The 14,925-nt window shown below is 62.7% G+C and overlaps 1 protein-coding gene across 11 annotated transcripts in view; it reads left to right on the top strand.

Annotated features, from left to right (window-relative positions):
• The window catches only part of AGRN (agrin), a 33,948-nt gene that overhangs the window by 15,624 nt on the left and 3,399 nt on the right, over positions 1–14,925 (top strand). For 6 of the 11 annotated variants that reach the window (XM_074334346.1, XM_074334345.1, XM_019712097.2 and 3 more), the window contains 31 exons: positions 4,174–4,389; positions 4,470–4,694; positions 4,771–4,995; positions 5,143–5,349; positions 6,286–6,504; positions 6,575–6,769; positions 6,859–7,059; positions 7,142–7,290; positions 7,371–7,476; positions 8,217–8,333; positions 8,416–8,580; positions 8,776–8,919; positions 9,025–9,149; positions 9,223–9,328; positions 9,399–9,731; positions 9,811–9,948; positions 10,361–10,488; positions 10,600–10,714; positions 10,795–10,914; positions 11,028–11,378; positions 11,633–11,825; positions 12,079–12,294; positions 12,752–12,981; positions 13,078–13,212; positions 13,376–13,472; positions 13,571–13,735; positions 13,842–13,953; positions 14,133–14,144; positions 14,354–14,470; positions 14,552–14,744; positions 14,825–14,912. In XM_074334346.1, the coding sequence (XP_074190447.1) occupies positions 4,174–4,389; positions 4,470–4,694; positions 4,771–4,995; positions 5,143–5,349; positions 6,286–6,504; positions 6,575–6,769; positions 6,859–7,059; positions 7,142–7,290; positions 7,371–7,476; positions 8,217–8,333; positions 8,416–8,580; positions 8,776–8,919; positions 9,025–9,149; positions 9,223–9,328; positions 9,399–9,731; positions 9,811–9,948; positions 10,361–10,488; positions 10,600–10,714; positions 10,795–10,914; positions 11,028–11,378; positions 11,633–11,825; positions 12,079–12,294; positions 12,752–12,981; positions 13,078–13,212; positions 13,376–13,472; positions 13,571–13,735; positions 13,842–13,953; positions 14,133–14,144; positions 14,354–14,470; positions 14,552–14,744; positions 14,825–14,912 (5,143 nt within the window). The remainder of the gene's footprint in view (positions 1–4,173; positions 4,390–4,469; positions 4,695–4,770; positions 4,996–5,142; positions 5,350–6,285; positions 6,505–6,574; positions 6,770–6,858; positions 7,060–7,141; positions 7,291–7,370; positions 7,477–8,216; positions 8,334–8,415; positions 8,581–8,775; positions 8,920–9,024; positions 9,150–9,222; positions 9,329–9,398; positions 9,732–9,810; positions 9,949–10,360; positions 10,489–10,599; positions 10,715–10,794; positions 10,915–11,027; positions 11,379–11,632; positions 11,826–12,078; positions 12,295–12,751; positions 12,982–13,077; positions 13,213–13,375; positions 13,473–13,570; positions 13,736–13,841; positions 13,954–14,132; positions 14,145–14,353; positions 14,471–14,551; positions 14,745–14,824; positions 14,913–14,925) is intronic. The other 5 variants (XM_019712098.2, XM_074334344.1, XR_012497124.1 and 2 more) reach the window with 4 other exon arrangements.

Genomic DNA, 14,925 nt, shown 5'->3' with positions numbered 1-14,925 from the left:
TGGGGAGTCCACAGTGGTGGATAGCAGAGGGAGCATAGGGTCTGGAGTCCCTGGGCCTGGCAGTGTCCTGGCTGCCAGCCATCGCATACGATTGTGGCCCTGACTTCTTTGGGCTTCAGCCTCCTTGGCCGCAAAATTGGGAGTAAGTCCTGGATCCCATAAGTTGTGAGATGGGTCCGACAATGTGTGCAAAGGGGTGGGGGTCTCAGCAGGACCAACGGCAGCTGTCCAAGGAGGGATTGGAGGGCCTGTCCCTGGGGTTGAGCAGACTGGGATTGGCCTTGTTGACCCCCTGTGTGAGTGGGGTCCAGCCTCCTTGAGGGCCTGCGGGTGTGTGAACAAGCTAATGTGAAAGGGGAAGAAGGAACTGTTAGTGCTGCTGGGGCAGCCTGGGGTCCCTTTGGGGGGGGGGGGCTCCCAGGTTTGCTCTCAATATCTAGGCTCCTGCTGGGTGGGTGTGTGCCCAGGCTCACATAGTCATGTATAGAGGGCTGTCCGTACTTGAGCTGGGCCGTGGGAGGAGGCAGGTCTGCACTGGGTGGGAGGCTATGTCTCCCACCGGCTGTGGGTAAGAGGACTGGGGCCATCTGGATTTACAGATTGGTCTCAGTGGGACATTCTCCCCTCACCCACCGTCCTTAGCCTCTTCTCCTGAAACCTGACAGGCCGCTGTGTCCCCTTTCCTTCATACAAACACTGACCCTCCACAGAGGGCTCCATACCCACACTCGGATCCCATTGCACACTCGGGGACAGCTACACGCCAGGGCCATTGTCATCCCTTCCAGGCACACACACACCACATGTTTGTGGCCACTGGCAGGGCTCGGGATGTCCACTGCATCCACCAACTCACCCGAAAGCTAGAGGGGAGTTAAATATACCTGCTCCAGCGGTGGCTATAAAAAGCCAGTGCCACCTCCAGCATCGCACATTGTGAGGCGCCTTGGGCATGTGGGGAGCGAGACTGGGAAGCTGAGTGGCTAGGGGGAAGCTCCTGCAGGAGGTCGAGCTGGGGCAGGCATGGCAGAGCCCCAGAGGTGCCCCATCGGGCACGCAGCACAGCTGCGCTTACGAGGGGCAGTTTGCATGATGATCAAGAGCTAATAGGTGTGCCTAGCACACAGGGCATGGCTGTTACGGTGAGCTGTGCCTCCACATGTGGATATGTGTGTATGTGCACATGTGTGTATGTGCGATTGCACCTGTCTACATGCCGTCTCTGCTGGTGTGCATTGCATGTCTAATTAGGAAACTCATCTTGAGTGTTTATGGCCCCCTCATCCTGTGGGGGAGCAGCGGTGTGAATGGAGCAGCCCTCACCTTGCCTAACAGCCTGAGCCTGAGCGTGGCCTGGGAGAGGCTGTTTCAGCCTGGACAGGGGACAGGCCCATTATGCTCCAAACTTCAGCTTTGCCTGAATGAAATCACCGAGTGCCACAGCTGCCCTGGGAACTGGGACACTACCCCTCAGGAACTGTCACTCAGGGTGGGAGTCAGTGCTGGGGCCTCAGATCGAGGGCCCCCAGAGGCACCCTGGCCCCTCCTCGGCCCTCAGCCACCTCTAGTTTAGTTGGTGGTCCCAAGGCACCTGTCTCTGAGGCCTGTGGTCTTCTGCCCCGGCCCCTTGCTTTCCAGGCTATTGTCATACACCCACCCCAGTGCCCAGCTTTGCTTGTCACGTTCCTCCCCAGGTCTCTGTCTTGAGGGACAAAGCAGATCCCTGGGCTGTGGAGGAATGAGCACGTCTTGCCGGGTGGGTGATACGCTGGTCATCCAGGAGTAGGTGTCCTTGCCTAAGGGGTTGGGACCTTGGCAGGGGTCTGGCTGGACCAAAGTGACCAGAGGGAAAGAGGCCTGAGCCCAAGGGTATAGATGCAGCAGCTGGCCAAGGAGCCTAAGGTACAATGAGGTGACCAGGTCCTTGGCAATGGGGTTCATGACCCTAAGGAAGATCTTGGTCCAGTTGAAGCCAGAAAGGACAGCAGGCTAGACATCAGCAAGTGCTAGTGGTTTGGGCCTGGGGGTCCCGGGGACCTTGGTGAGAGAGGGCCAAATGTGCGAGGGAGAGAAGGGAGACCAAGGAAGACAAAAGAGAAGAGGGATCACAGTGGGCAAGGTGGGAGTTTGGTTAGAGCCAGGGCAGAGGGGCGGCTGAGGTGAGATTTCATGGTAGCTGACGCCACATAGCTGCGTGCTGTGAACCCTGCAAGAGTTTGCAGACTGGCCTCTTTAACCCACAGAACCCTGCGAGCTAGGCCTCATTGTCCCTTTCCACAGAAAGAGATAACTGAGGCATGGCCGCGGAATGCAGACCTCGGGGCAGGATCTGATGAGGGATGTGAGGTGGGGGAGTACAGGCCTGTGGTGGCAAAAGGGGAGCATAGGTGGTTTGTAGTGACTTAAGGCTGGGGTGTCCATGCTGGTTCTAGGCTCTTGCTCAGTCAGCCTGTGTGTGGTAGGGATGGGGGTCGGGATGGCCAGGCAGACACTTAGGAGCCTGGGGTGGGCTGTTGCCACAGTAACAGCTAGCTCCAGCTCTCTGTGCTCCCTGCCCTCCTCAGAATGGAGGGTACTTCCTTCCACCCTACTTCCTGAGTCTTCCTGGAAGGTGATGGGGGGGGGAGCTGGCCCCAGCCCCCATAACTTATTAATGATAATTGAACCTAATTAAACTTTTATTAGATCCAGACAGCAGTAGCCAATAATGGGCACGCCCACCCGTGAGCATGCAGTCCTGGGCGGGGGTCCTGAAAAGTCAGCCTGCCCCCTCCCTGACCCTGAACACAGGAGGGGCTCTCCTTGACAACTTGCCATCTTCATTCCTGTACTCAGTGGGACCATGTTCCCTCAGCAGTGGCCACGTCCCTGGGCTGATGCAGATTCAGTGATAGGATGTGTGCTGGGCACACGCAGCTCTCAACTGCAAAGTTAAGAACTGAAATATTTAAAGAAAGAAATGACAGGTCTGTGGAGCCCCTATGCTGGGTCTCCTTGAAAAGGTGACAGTTGAGTGTGAGGCGGTGAGGACATTTACCGATGTGAGGAGGATGAGGTGTGTGGGTGCCCGAGGGGCCCAGGGAGAAATGCCAGCAAGGCTGGGGAGGCCTGGGAGGGCTGGAAACCAGGAGTCTCAGAAGAGGGAGAGCCACACGGAGTGTGGGCCGGGGATGGGGGGGTGAGGGTGGCTTGAGGGTGTGGAGAGTGAGGGTGGGCAGAAGCAGGGTGCATTTGGGGACAGGCCCGAGGGGTGGGTGGCTTCCAGGGAAGCAGAGATTAAGATGTGGGAAGATGGGGTGGGGGCACTGGGTTCCTGGCCTGAGCCATAGGGTGGGGCACAGGCTTCCCCCCCTCCCCAGCTGTGTGATCTCAAGCCTTCCCAAGAAGGCAGAGGAGCTGGTCCATGGGGAAGTGACAGGGATCAGGTGTGGTGGTGGACACTGTGGGGCCAGGGCTGGGCAGGAGAGCTCACCTGTGAGGTGAGGGCCTTTGATTGTCATGTGGGAGTGGGCCCCTAAGCAAAACTGAGGCAGCGATGACCTGTGACAGGATGACCTGTGATCTGTGGGGGGGTTCCAGTGAGATGGGTCAGGAGATGTCCCCCCACAGTTGGGGTTGTCATTTTAAAAATATTGACTAGGTATTTCATCACCCAAAATAATTTTTTCAGGGGAAGAGGGTTGCAACCCAGTGCATGCAGACATGGCAAGCCACGTGCACATTCTGGCCTTCGTACCAAGACGGAGGGTATTTAAGACAGGGAAAAGGGAAGTTGGAACAATAGTTCTATTGGAAAAAAAGTTAGAACCACAGAGTTGAGTTATAAAGGAACTTGGAACCACAGAGTCCTTCCGTAGGGTTCTCCGTGAACTTCCATGAGCCCAGCTCCTCCCATAGCCCCCTTCAGCGTGTTTCCTTAAAGCCCCAGCTCATCTTTATCAAGGCTAGGGGCCCAAGCTTCCACCATGAGGAAAGGCGTGGCTGGTGGGGCGCCCTGCGGTGGGCAGGGTTTGAGAGGGGAGGGCCAGCCCCCGTGAGCAGCCTCGAGCCTGTGTCCCCTGTGTCCGTGGCCATGACGGGAGTTCCATGAACGAACCGTGTGCACTGCAACGTCTGGAACGGGTATGCACAGATGACTGTGGGCTCAGACCTCCCCTCCCCGTCCCACCCCAGCGTGCCGAGGAATGCTGTGTGGCTTTGGCGCCGTGTGCGAGCCCAGTGCCGACAACCCGGGCCGAGCCGCCTGCGTGTGCAGGAAGCGCGCCTGCCCCCGCGTGGTGGCGCCCGTGTGCGGCTCGGACGCCTCCACCTACAGCAACGAGTGCGAGCTGCTGCGGGCGCAGTGCAGCCAGCAGCGGCGCATCCGCCTGCTCAGCCGCGGGCCCTGCGGTGAGTGCTGCGGCCGGGGGCGGGGCTGGCAGCACAGGGGGGAGGGGCGGCTCGTGTGACCCCCCCCGCCCCGCCCACAGGGTCCCGGGACCCCTGCTCCAACGTGACCTGCGGCTTCGGCAGCACCTGTGCTCCCTCCGCGGACAGACAGACAGCCTCGTGCCTGTGTCCTGCAAACTGCCAGGGCGCCCCCCAGGGCCCGGTGTGCGGCAGTGACGGCGCCGACTACCCCAGCGAGTGCCAGCTGCTGCGCCACGCCTGCTCGCGCCAGGAGAACATCTTCAAGAAGTTCGAAGGCCCTTGTGGTGAGCTCTGCCCCGCGCATGCAGCGTGACCTCTGTTTGCGAGCGGCGCCCAGACCTCCGCCTTTTCGCCCTCCAGATCCCTGCCGAGGCACCCTCAATGCCCCGAGCCGCCTCTGCCGCGTGAACCCGCGCACTCGGCGCCCAGAGATGTTCCTCGGGCCAGAGAGCTGCAGTCCCCGGCAGGCGCCCGTGTGCGGGGATGATGGGGTCACCTACGACAACGACTGTATCATGAGCCGCACAGGGGCTGCCCGCGGCCTTCTGGTCCAGAAACTGCGCTCTGGCCGGTGTCAGCCTACAGGTACGCGGCTCCTGGGGGAAGGCCCCACCCTGCCTTTGCCCACCCTGCCCTGCATGCCTCTCCGGTCCCCCCTCACGACCCCCTGTGCCCATGTCCCAGGGTTGGGACTGGCATGGCACTCTGGCCTGATGTTCTTGCCGCCCCCAGACCAGTGCCCAGACCAGTGCAGGTTCAGTGCTGTGTGCCTGTCCCGCGGAGGCCGCCCCCGCTGCTCCTGTGACCGCATCACCTGTGACGGGGCCTATAGACCCGTGTGTGCCCACGATGGGCACACGTACGACAATGACTGCTGGCGCCAGCAGGCCGAGTGTCAGCAACAGCGTGCCATTCCTGCCAAGCACCAGGGCCCGTGTGGTGAGCACTGTGTGTGTGGTCCATGCCTGGAGCAGGCTGGTCCTGCATTGGTCCCGGCCACCTATCATCACATGCCATCTTCATCCCGAGTCATGCTCCTGCTGGGGTCACTCTGGGGAGGCTTGGCAGGGCCGTTGTCTGTCAGTGGCTCTGGGGTGGTGGAGGCTATCAGGAGGTGCCTGGAGCGCCTGGGGGAAGTGAGGCAGAGGGGGGGTCCTTGCGCAGGCTCCCTGCAGCCCTCTGGGTCCCCGTAGAGGCAGAGTCTCAGTCGTGCTTTGGCCAGCAGAGGGTGGGGGCTGTGTGTCCTGCCCACTTCCAACTCTGTCAGTCGGTCTGTCCGTCTTTCTGGTCTGTCTGTCTCCTCTCCTCTGTCCTTCCCTCCCTCTCGGCTCCGCCTCTTGTGTCTTCCAGCCTGACCTACTGGCAGGATGAGGTACTGCGCCTCCCGTCAGGAGCCCCGCAGCCCGAGGTCTGCCCCCAGCGCGGCAGGGGGGGTGGCTCGCTGCTGCCTGGCCTTGTGGTCCTCAGAGCAAGTGGACAGACACCTCCTCCCCCACGCGGCCCTGGGTGTGACTCTGGGTTGCAGATTCTTCCTACCCACAGAGAGAGCCCCCTGCGCATGCATACGGGTCCCAGGGCTGCTGGTGGTCAGGGGTTAGTGGCCTGGGTGGGCTGGGCAAGCCTGGCCCTCATACAACTCACTGTAGGCAGTCCCACACCACACTCATGCAGGGGTCTGGGGCCGTCTGGGTCTGTGTCCCTATGCACGTCTGTCATGTATCTGTCCCTTTCTCTCCTGTGTCCTGTGCGTCTGGCCCTTCTGGTCCACTCTTCGTCCACCATCCCAACCCTGGGAAAGGCTCTGCTGCGTGGAACTGGGGCTTTGTGCTTAAGCCTAGGGGAGGTGGGGCCACTGAGGGACCATGTTCTCCCCAGACCAGCCTCGGTCCCCCTGCGTTGGGGTGCAGTGCCCGTTTGGGGCAATGTGTGCTGTGAAGAACGGGAAAGCTGAGTGTGTGTGCCAGCAGACGTGCTCAGGAATCTATGATCCTGTGTGTGGCAGCGATGGTGTCACGTATGGCAGCACTTGCGAACTGGAGGCCACAGCCTGTGCCCTTGGGCAGGAGATCCGGGTGGCTCGCAGAGGACCCTGTGGTCAGTGGTGGGCAAGTGGGTTTACTGGGGGGTGGGTCCCAGTACCGTGGTGATGGAGCCTCCTCCCCAGACCGCTGTGGGCAGTGCCGCTTTGGAGCCCTGTGCGAGGCTGAGACTGGACGCTGTGTATGCCCCTCTGAGTGCGTGGCCTTGGCCCAGCCCGTGTGCGGCTCTGATGGGCACACGTATGCCAGCGAGTGTGAGCTGCATGTCCACGCCTGCACACACCAGATCAGCCTGCACGTGGCCTCAGCTGGACCTTGCCGTGAGTGGGGCTGTGGGTGTGGGGGTGCTGTGGTCCCGTATGTCCCCAGCTGGTGTCCGCTGACCCTGGCCTGACTCCACCCTCTGTAGACACCTGTGGAGACACAGTGTGTGCCTTTGGGGCGCTGTGCGTGGCGGGGCAGTGTGTCTGTCCCCGGTGTGAGCGCCCCCCACCTGGCCCTGTGTGCGGCAGCGACGGTGTCACCTACCGCAGTGCATGCGAGCTACGTGAGGCTGCCTGCCAGCAACAGACACAAATCGAGGAGGCCCGGGCGGGGCCCTGTGAGCAGGGTAGGCTCGGGGCGAGTGGTGTGGTCCGCTGGGCGCCAGCTTGGCCTAGGACCCCTCGGGTGAGCCGGCCCCCTTCCCACAGCTGAGTGCGGCTCAGGGGGCTCTGGGTCTGGAGAGGACAGTGAGTGTGAGCAGGAGCTGTGTCGGCAACATGGCGGCGTCTGGGACGAGGACTCTGAGGACGGGCCGTGTGTGTGCGATTTCAGCTGCCAGGGTGTCCTGAGGAGTCCGGTGAGGCCCTGCCCTCCTCTGGCTCTGGGCGGTGGTGGGGAAGGGACCACGGCCCACACTGACCCCCTCTCCCCTGCCAGGTGTGCGGCTCAGACGGGGTCACCTATGGCACAGAGTGCGAGCTGAAGAAGGCCCGATGTGAGGCACGGGTGGAGCTGTACGTGGCAGCTCAGGGAGCCTGCCGAGGTAAGCGGGCGCAGGGTGTCAGGTGCCTTGTGTGGCAGCCTGTTTCCTGTGTGTGCACGGAGGTGTGAGGCTTGTGGGCATCATGGGTGTGAACATATGCAGTATGTGGACTTGTGTGTCGCTGTCAGCAGTGTGGACCTCCTGTGCGCCAGGCTGGGTGGACTCGTGTGTTGCTGTCACTCAGCGGGTGTGCATGTTGTACCTACTGTGCTCCAGGGAAGCAGTAGTGAGTCAGTGAGGCCCACCCTCGGGCACTTCCTCCCACGGGGAGACGGTGGTGACCCAGTCCGTGGCACGTTTATTGTACCTTCATACAGGCACGAGTGCCTGCGTGTGCACTTGTGCATGTGTGCACACGCATGTCTGCATGGGTGTGTGTGAATGTGTGTGGTTCTAGAGGAATGTGTGTAAATGTGTGTACCCACACGTCTTCGCGTGTGTGTGTGTGTGTGTGTGTGTGTGTGCCAGTTTGCAGAGACACTAATCTGGGCATGTGTGGCTCTGGCTGTACTCTGCACAGGGCTGCGTGTCCATGATCTTTACGTGTTCTGTGTGTGCCTGCTCCTGCGTGTCCAGGCATGTTCCTATATGTGGTGTGGGACCCTTGGCTGTGACCTGAGCCCCAGGCTCACAGCCCCAGTGCGAGCTGCAGCATCAGTAGGACTGACGGCAATGGCTGGGTAGGCGAGGTGGAATGGCCAGACCCAGGGAGGGTTTTGAACCCCCGCCCCTCTCTGCAGGCCCCACCTTGGCCCCAGTACCACCTGCGGTTCCCCTGCACTGCACCCAGACCCCGTACGGCTGCTGCCAGGATAACATCACTGCTGCCCGGGGTGTGGGCCTTGCTGGCTGCCCCAGTGAGTACCTGAGCCTGACCCTGACCCACAGCCAGGCAGAGCTTTGCGGCTGTAGTGACCCTGTCTTGCTCTGCACTTGCAGGCTTGTGCCAGTGCAATGCACATGGCTCCTACAGTGGCACCTGTGAGCCGGCCACAGGCCAGTGCTCCTGCCGCCCAGGTGTAGGAGGCCTCAAGTGTGACCGCTGTGAGCCTGGCTTCTGGAACTTCCGTGGCATCGTCACTGATGGCCGAAGTGGCTGCACCCGTGAGTGACCAAACCCACGGTCGGTCCCCAGCTGAGCACTCCCATTTGTCTATCCTGTCACTGATAACCTTGACAAGCCCTTACTCAGGCCCTGGTCTGGCCCACACCTGGCAGGACTGGGCCAGGCTCTGGGGCCAGTGGGGAAACTGGGCACAGACCTCAGCGTGTGCCTCCCCCCACCCCCCGTCCCCTCAGCCTGCAGTTGTGACCCCTGGGGTGCTGTGCGGGACGACTGTGAGCAGATGACCGGGCTATGCTCCTGTAAGCCGGGGGTGGCTGGACCCAAGTGCGGGCAGTGTCCAGACGGCCGTGCCCTGGGCCCTGCTGGCTGTGAGACAGGTAAGGGCCAGGCCTGTTGCTGACGGGGGCTCCCTGTGCTGGGGGCAAGGCTGTCATGGGGGCCAGGCCTCCTGATCCAGTGGGGTCACCCATGTCTGTGCCCAGATTCCTTGGCACCAAAGACCTGTGCTGAGATGCGCTGTGAGTTTGGGGCGTCCTGCGTGGAGGAGGCTGGCTCCGCCCACTGCGTGTGCCCAACACCCACCTGTCCAGGGGCCAATGCTACTAAGGTGAGAAGTGAGGTGTATGGAGAGTGGGGAGGGTGGGGAGGGACGCCCCCAGCATCCTTGCCCTGTGCCCTAGGTCTGTGGGTCGGATGGAGTCACCTATGGCAACGAGTGTCAGCTGAGGACCATCGCCTGCCGCCAAGGCCTGGACATCTCTATCCAGAGCCTCGGCCCGTGCCAGGGTGAGGCCCGCCCCACCCCCAGGACTGACTAGGAAGGCCTGAGCCCACCCTGACTCTCCTCTCCTCACAGAGCCTGTGGCTCCCGGTGCCCACCCCACATCTGTGTCTGTGGCCATGTCAGCAAGCAACTTGAGTGAGGCACGGCTGCCCCTACCCAGCGCCCTCCCTCCAGCTCCCAGCAGCACTGCCCGCAGCCGGCCCACCCCCCGCCCCTCGTCACAACCTTGGACCACTGCCAGCATCCCCCGGGCCACCCGGAGGCCCGTGCTGACTGCACCCCCCACGGCGCCCCCCGCAGCATCCAGCCTCGCCACGTCTGCCTTTGCTGAATCTGGCAGTGCTGATGGGAGTGGCGACGAGGAGCTGAGTGGGGACATGGAGGCCAGTGGGGCTGGCTCAGGGGGTGAGCACGGGCCCAGGGCATGGGGCGCAGGGCCCAGGAGGGGTGCATCTGGGGCCAGGCTCACACTCTACCTCCCCAGGACTTGAGCCCCCTGAGGGCAGCAGCGCTGTGACCCCTGGGCAACCCATCGAGAGGGCTTCCTGCTACAACTCACCTCTGGGCTGCTGCTCGGATGGCAAGACGCCCTTGCTGGATGCTGAGGGCTCCAGCTGTCCTGGTGAGTGGGTGGCCGGGGCTGGGTGGAGCGTGAGCAGGGCCTGGACGGGCCAGGAATGCTGTCTCCTCCCAGGAAGCAGGCCTGCCCAGCAGGTGGGCACCTGGGTGTGGTGGTGTTTCGTACATACATGTGCGTGGTTGTGGAGATTCGGCATACTCACGCACACGTGTGGGTGTCTAGGACCCTGCAGCTAACCTGTCTTTCCCGTTGCAAGCCAGCCCGGGGCACTGCTCCAAGGAGTCTGCCTGGTAACTGATGCCAGCCCTGCCCTTGGCTCCCCACTAACCTCATGACCATCTGACTAACTGCCACCTGTCTGCACCCATGTGGCTTGTTGCTGGGGCCTATGCCAGTGGCCAGCCCAGAGGCTGGGCGGGTGCCAGGCAAGGCCTCACTCCCCCCTCCCCCACAGCCACCAAGGCATTCCGGGGTGTGCTGGAGCTCGAGGGGGTCGAGGGTCAGGAGCTGTTCTACACACCCGAGATGGCCGACCCCAAGTCAGAGCTGTTTGGGGAGACGGCCAGGAGCATCGAGAGTGCGGTGAGTGTGGCATGTGGGGAGGGCAGCAGCCCCCCAGCTGCCTACCTCCGAGGACAAACCCAGAGAAGGCCGGTGGCAGCCCCAGAGCTCTCACCCACTCCTCGCCCACAGCTAGAGGACCTCTTCCGGAACTCAGATGTTAAGAAGGACTTCTGGAGTGTCCGCCTGCGGGACTTGGGGCCTGGCAATTCAGTCCGGGCCATTGTGGATGTGCACTTTGACCCCAGTGAGCGGCCCACCCTGTCCTCCCAGGAGGTGGGGGGGCTGCATGGGGCTCCACTATGCTCAGAATCTCCTCCTCTCCAGCCACGACCTTCAGGGCACCCGACGTGAGCCGGGCCCTGCTCCAGCAGATCCAGGCATCCAGGCGCCGGTCCCTGGGGGTGAGGCGGCCGCCACAGGAGCATGTGCGCTTCATGGATTTTGGTGAGCACTAGTTTGGCCTTGTCCACCGCTGGCCTGTCCCCCCACTACTACCCCGCACCCCCATCCTCCTGTGCCCTGACTCCTGAGGACCCTGACAGTTCCCCTACCCTCAGACTGGTTTCCTGCCTTCTTCACGGGAGCCACCACAGGAGCCACCCCTGCCGCGGCCATGGTCAGAGCCACTACTGTGGCTTCTTCCACTGTGACCCCTCGGGCCCTCTACCCCATTCACACAAGCCGGCCCATCAGCAGGACCACAGCTCCCCCCACCACACGCCGGCCCCCAACCACTGCCCCCAGTCGTGTGCCTGGACGCTGGCCCCTGCCCCCAGGCACCCAGCAGCTCCCGAGGCCCTGCGACTCCCAACCCTGCCTCCATGGGGGGACCTGCCAGGACCAGGACTCAGGTGGAGCCTTCACCTGCAGCTGCCCAGCTGGCAGGGGGGGCACGGTCTGTGAGAAGGGTAAGGGTCATCCATGCTGGAGAGGAACAGGGAGGCTGATGGGGACAAGGGTTTCGGACGGGGCCCAGCCACCTAGGGAAGGAGGGGCTGGGATGAAGTGGGGAGAAGTTGGGGAGAGGGGCGGGTTGGACTCTCCCACCCCCAAGCTGGGGATGGTGGGGGCGGGGAGCCTGGGTTGTGGGGGTACAGGCTGGAAAGCAGAGCCCTTGAGGCCTGGGCCTGCCCCCTCCAGTCGGTCCCTCCCTCTGTCACAGCGCTGGAACCTTCAGTGCCGGCCTTTGGGGGCAGCTCCTTCCTGGCCTTCCCCACTCTCCGCGCATACCACACGCTGCGCTTGGCGCTCGAGTTCCGCGCGCTAGAGCCCCATGGGCTGCTGCTCTACAATGGCAACGCGAGGGGCAAGGACTTCCTGGCACTCGCGCTACTGGGGGGCCGCGTGCAGCTCAGGTGGGTGAGGGAGTGAGGCTGGGCGGGGCCAAGGCCAAGAGGGGGCAGGGCTGGGTACAACTCAGGTAGGGGGTGGGGCCTGGTGAAGCTCAGCGGGGTGGGGTGGGGCTGGGCCTGGCCAGGAAGGGCCAGGCCAGGTGTAACTGGTGGGCAGAGTGGGTGGGATGGGGTGGGAGGACCCGCAGGACCGGGCAGTTGTCCTGGCTCGCTTTGGCCGTCCTAAGCACCTGCTCCCGTGCCCCCACCCATCCAGATTTGACACTGGTTCGGGGCCCGCAGTGCTGACCAGCACAGTACTCGTGGAGCCCGGCCGGTGGCATCGTCTGGAGCTGTCTAGGCACTGGCGCCGAGGTACGCTCTCAGTGGATGGTGAGCCCCCTGTCCTGGGCCAGAGCCCCAGTGGTACTGACGGCCTCAACCTGGACACGGACCTCTTTGTGGGCGGCGTCCCAGAGGACCAGGCTTCCGTGTGAGCATCGCAAAGGGATGGGGAGGTCCTGACCGCAACCCTGACCCCTAACCTTGGTCCTGAGCTCTGACACTTGTTGGCTGCTTCCAGGAAGCCCAAGATACCTGTGAATAACAAAGGGGATGGAGGGACAGTGGTTCTGACCCTGACCTCAACCCCTACTCTTGACCCTGATCCTGATTCTGTCCCATCTGTGGGTGGCATCCCCAGGGACTAGGCTGCTGTTTGATCCCCAAGGAGAGGCTGGACTGACCTCAGTTCCAACCCTTGACCCTCAGCGTACCTCCTACTTGTGTCCTGCTTTTGGGACTGGCCATTTGTGAGCACCAAAGCAGGGGGTGGGGAGAAGCTCTGACCCCTGACCCCTGATCCTGGCTGATTGGCGATGCCAGTGTCATAGTTGGCTATGAGAGAGGATGGCTCTAGCCTCTGATCCCTGACCTTGTGCTGGTGGCAGGGTGCTTGAGCGGACTTCTGTCAGCGCTGGCCTCATGGGCTGCATCCGTCTGCTGGACATCAACAACCAGCGGTTGGAGCTCAGCAGCTGGCAGGGGGCCACGACCAGAAGCTCAAATGTGAGCGAGTGTGGGGACCACCCCTGCTTGCCCAGCCCCTGCCTCGGTGGGGCCCCGTGCCAGGCCCTGGAGGCTGGCATGTTCCACTGTCAGTGCCCACCTGGCCGCTTCGGTGAGAGTGGGGCCTGGGCCGGGTGCTGATTGGGGGGTACCTGTGTGTCTGGGTGGGGGCTCAAGCCTCCTGGGACCTCATCCTGTCTCCCTCCAGGCCCAACCTGTGCTGATGAGAAGAACCCCTGTCAGCCGAACCCCTGCCATGGGGCAGCCCCCTGCCACGTGTTGCCTGGGGGTGAGGCCAAGTGTGAGTGCCCCCTGGGACAAGGCGGCAGTCTCTGCGAAACAGGTGGGGCTACTGGGCTCTCAGAGCAGGAGGTAGGGTGAGGGTCATGCATTCAGGCTTAGATTCTGCCTGGGGTTAGGGTTGGGTCAGGCTAGTGTTGGGCTCACAGAGCAAGGGGGGTGCAAGGGACCCCAAGGGCCTGTGTGACCCCTCTCTTGTCCTCCAGTCTCAGAAGGAAATGATCACCGGCCCTTCCTGGCTGACTTCAACGGCTTCTCCTACCTGGAGCTCAGAGGCCTGCACACTTTTGAACGGGACCTGGGGTCAGTGGGACAGAAGGGGTGGATGACGGGCAGCAGCCCCAGCCCCCGTCCAGCGCGTTGGCCTCAGGATGCTCCCCACCTGACTTGTATGACCCCAGGGAGAAGATGGAGCTGGAGGTGGTGTTCCTGGCCCGGGGCCCCAGCGGCCTGCTTCTCTACAACGGGCAGAAGACGGATGGCAGGGGGGACTTTGTGTCGCTGGCACTGCATGACCACTACCTGGAGTTCCGTTATGACCTGGGCAAAGGGGCAGCCGTCATCAGGTGTGCGTGTGTGGGTGGACGGGGGGCAAGGCTGGGGACATGCAGAGGCATCATTCACACGCTGGGTGGCAGGCGGTGGCACTCATGGTGCTCCCTCCTGCCCCAGGAACAAGGAGCCAGTGGCCCTGGGCACCTGGACCAGCGTGTCACTGGAGCGGAACGGCCGCAAGGGTGCCATGCGTGTCGGCGACGGGCCCCGTGTGCTGGGGGAGTCCCCAGTGAGTGTCCCTGGGCCGTGGGCCTCCCTCCTCCTCCTGCGAGGCGTGGCAGCCTCACCCCACACCGGCTCTCACCGAAATCTTTTCTCTCCGTCTGTCCTGTGCCTCTGTCTGTCTCCTCTGCTCCCACTGCTCTCTGGCCTTGCTCTGCAACCCCCACCCCGCTGTTTGGATGTCAGAAATCCCGAAAGGTACCGGTTTCCCTGCTCATCCTGCTCATCCATCTTCTGCCACCGCCGGCCCTAGAGTAGCCCCCCTGACCCCCACTAAGCCCCACATCACGCAGTCTCTGTGATTAACTCTGCCTCCTAGATAGGCTGGAGGGTGAGAGGTGGGTCCCTGGGCAGGGCGCAGTAGCCTATCCCTGCCCACAGCCCCTCACCCAGCACTTCCCCCCCAGGTGCCACACACCGTCCTCAACCTGAAGGAGCCACTTTACGTGGGGGGGGCTCCTGACTTCAGCAAGCTGGCCCGGGCAGCCACCGTGTCCTCTGGCTTCAATGGTGCCATCCAGCTGGTACGTGGGGTGGGGCTGGGGCTGTCACAGTAGGGAAGACCACACAGGCTGGACAGTGGCTCTCATTCCTCCCTCCCCCAGGTCTCTCTGAAAGGCCACCAGCTGCTGACCCAGGAGCACATAGTACAGGCAGTGGACGTCTCATCCTTTACAGACCACCCTTGTACCCAGGCCTCAGGCCACCCTTGCCTCAACGGGGCCTCCTGTCTCCCTCGGGAGGCCTCCTATGAGTGCTTGTGTCCTGGGGGCTTCTTGGGGCTGCACTGTGAGAAAGGTGAGCACCTTGGGCGCAGGGCCGCAGTTACGTGGGCTGGAGCACCCCCCGGCCCATCCCTCACCCTGACTGTCTTCCAGGACTGATGGAGAAGTCGGCAGGGGACCTGGACGCACTGGCCTTTGATGGACGGACCTACATCGAGTACCTCAACGCCGTGACTGAGAGGTAATGCGCCGCC

Source organism: Rhinolophus sinicus, linkage group LG06 (genome assembly GCF_036562045.2).
Source record: "Rhinolophus sinicus isolate RSC01 linkage group LG06, ASM3656204v1, whole genome shotgun sequence".
Taxonomy (NCBI): domain Eukaryota; kingdom Metazoa; phylum Chordata; class Mammalia; order Chiroptera; family Rhinolophidae; genus Rhinolophus; species Rhinolophus sinicus.
This window is presented reverse-complemented; position numbering and strand designations above follow the sequence as displayed.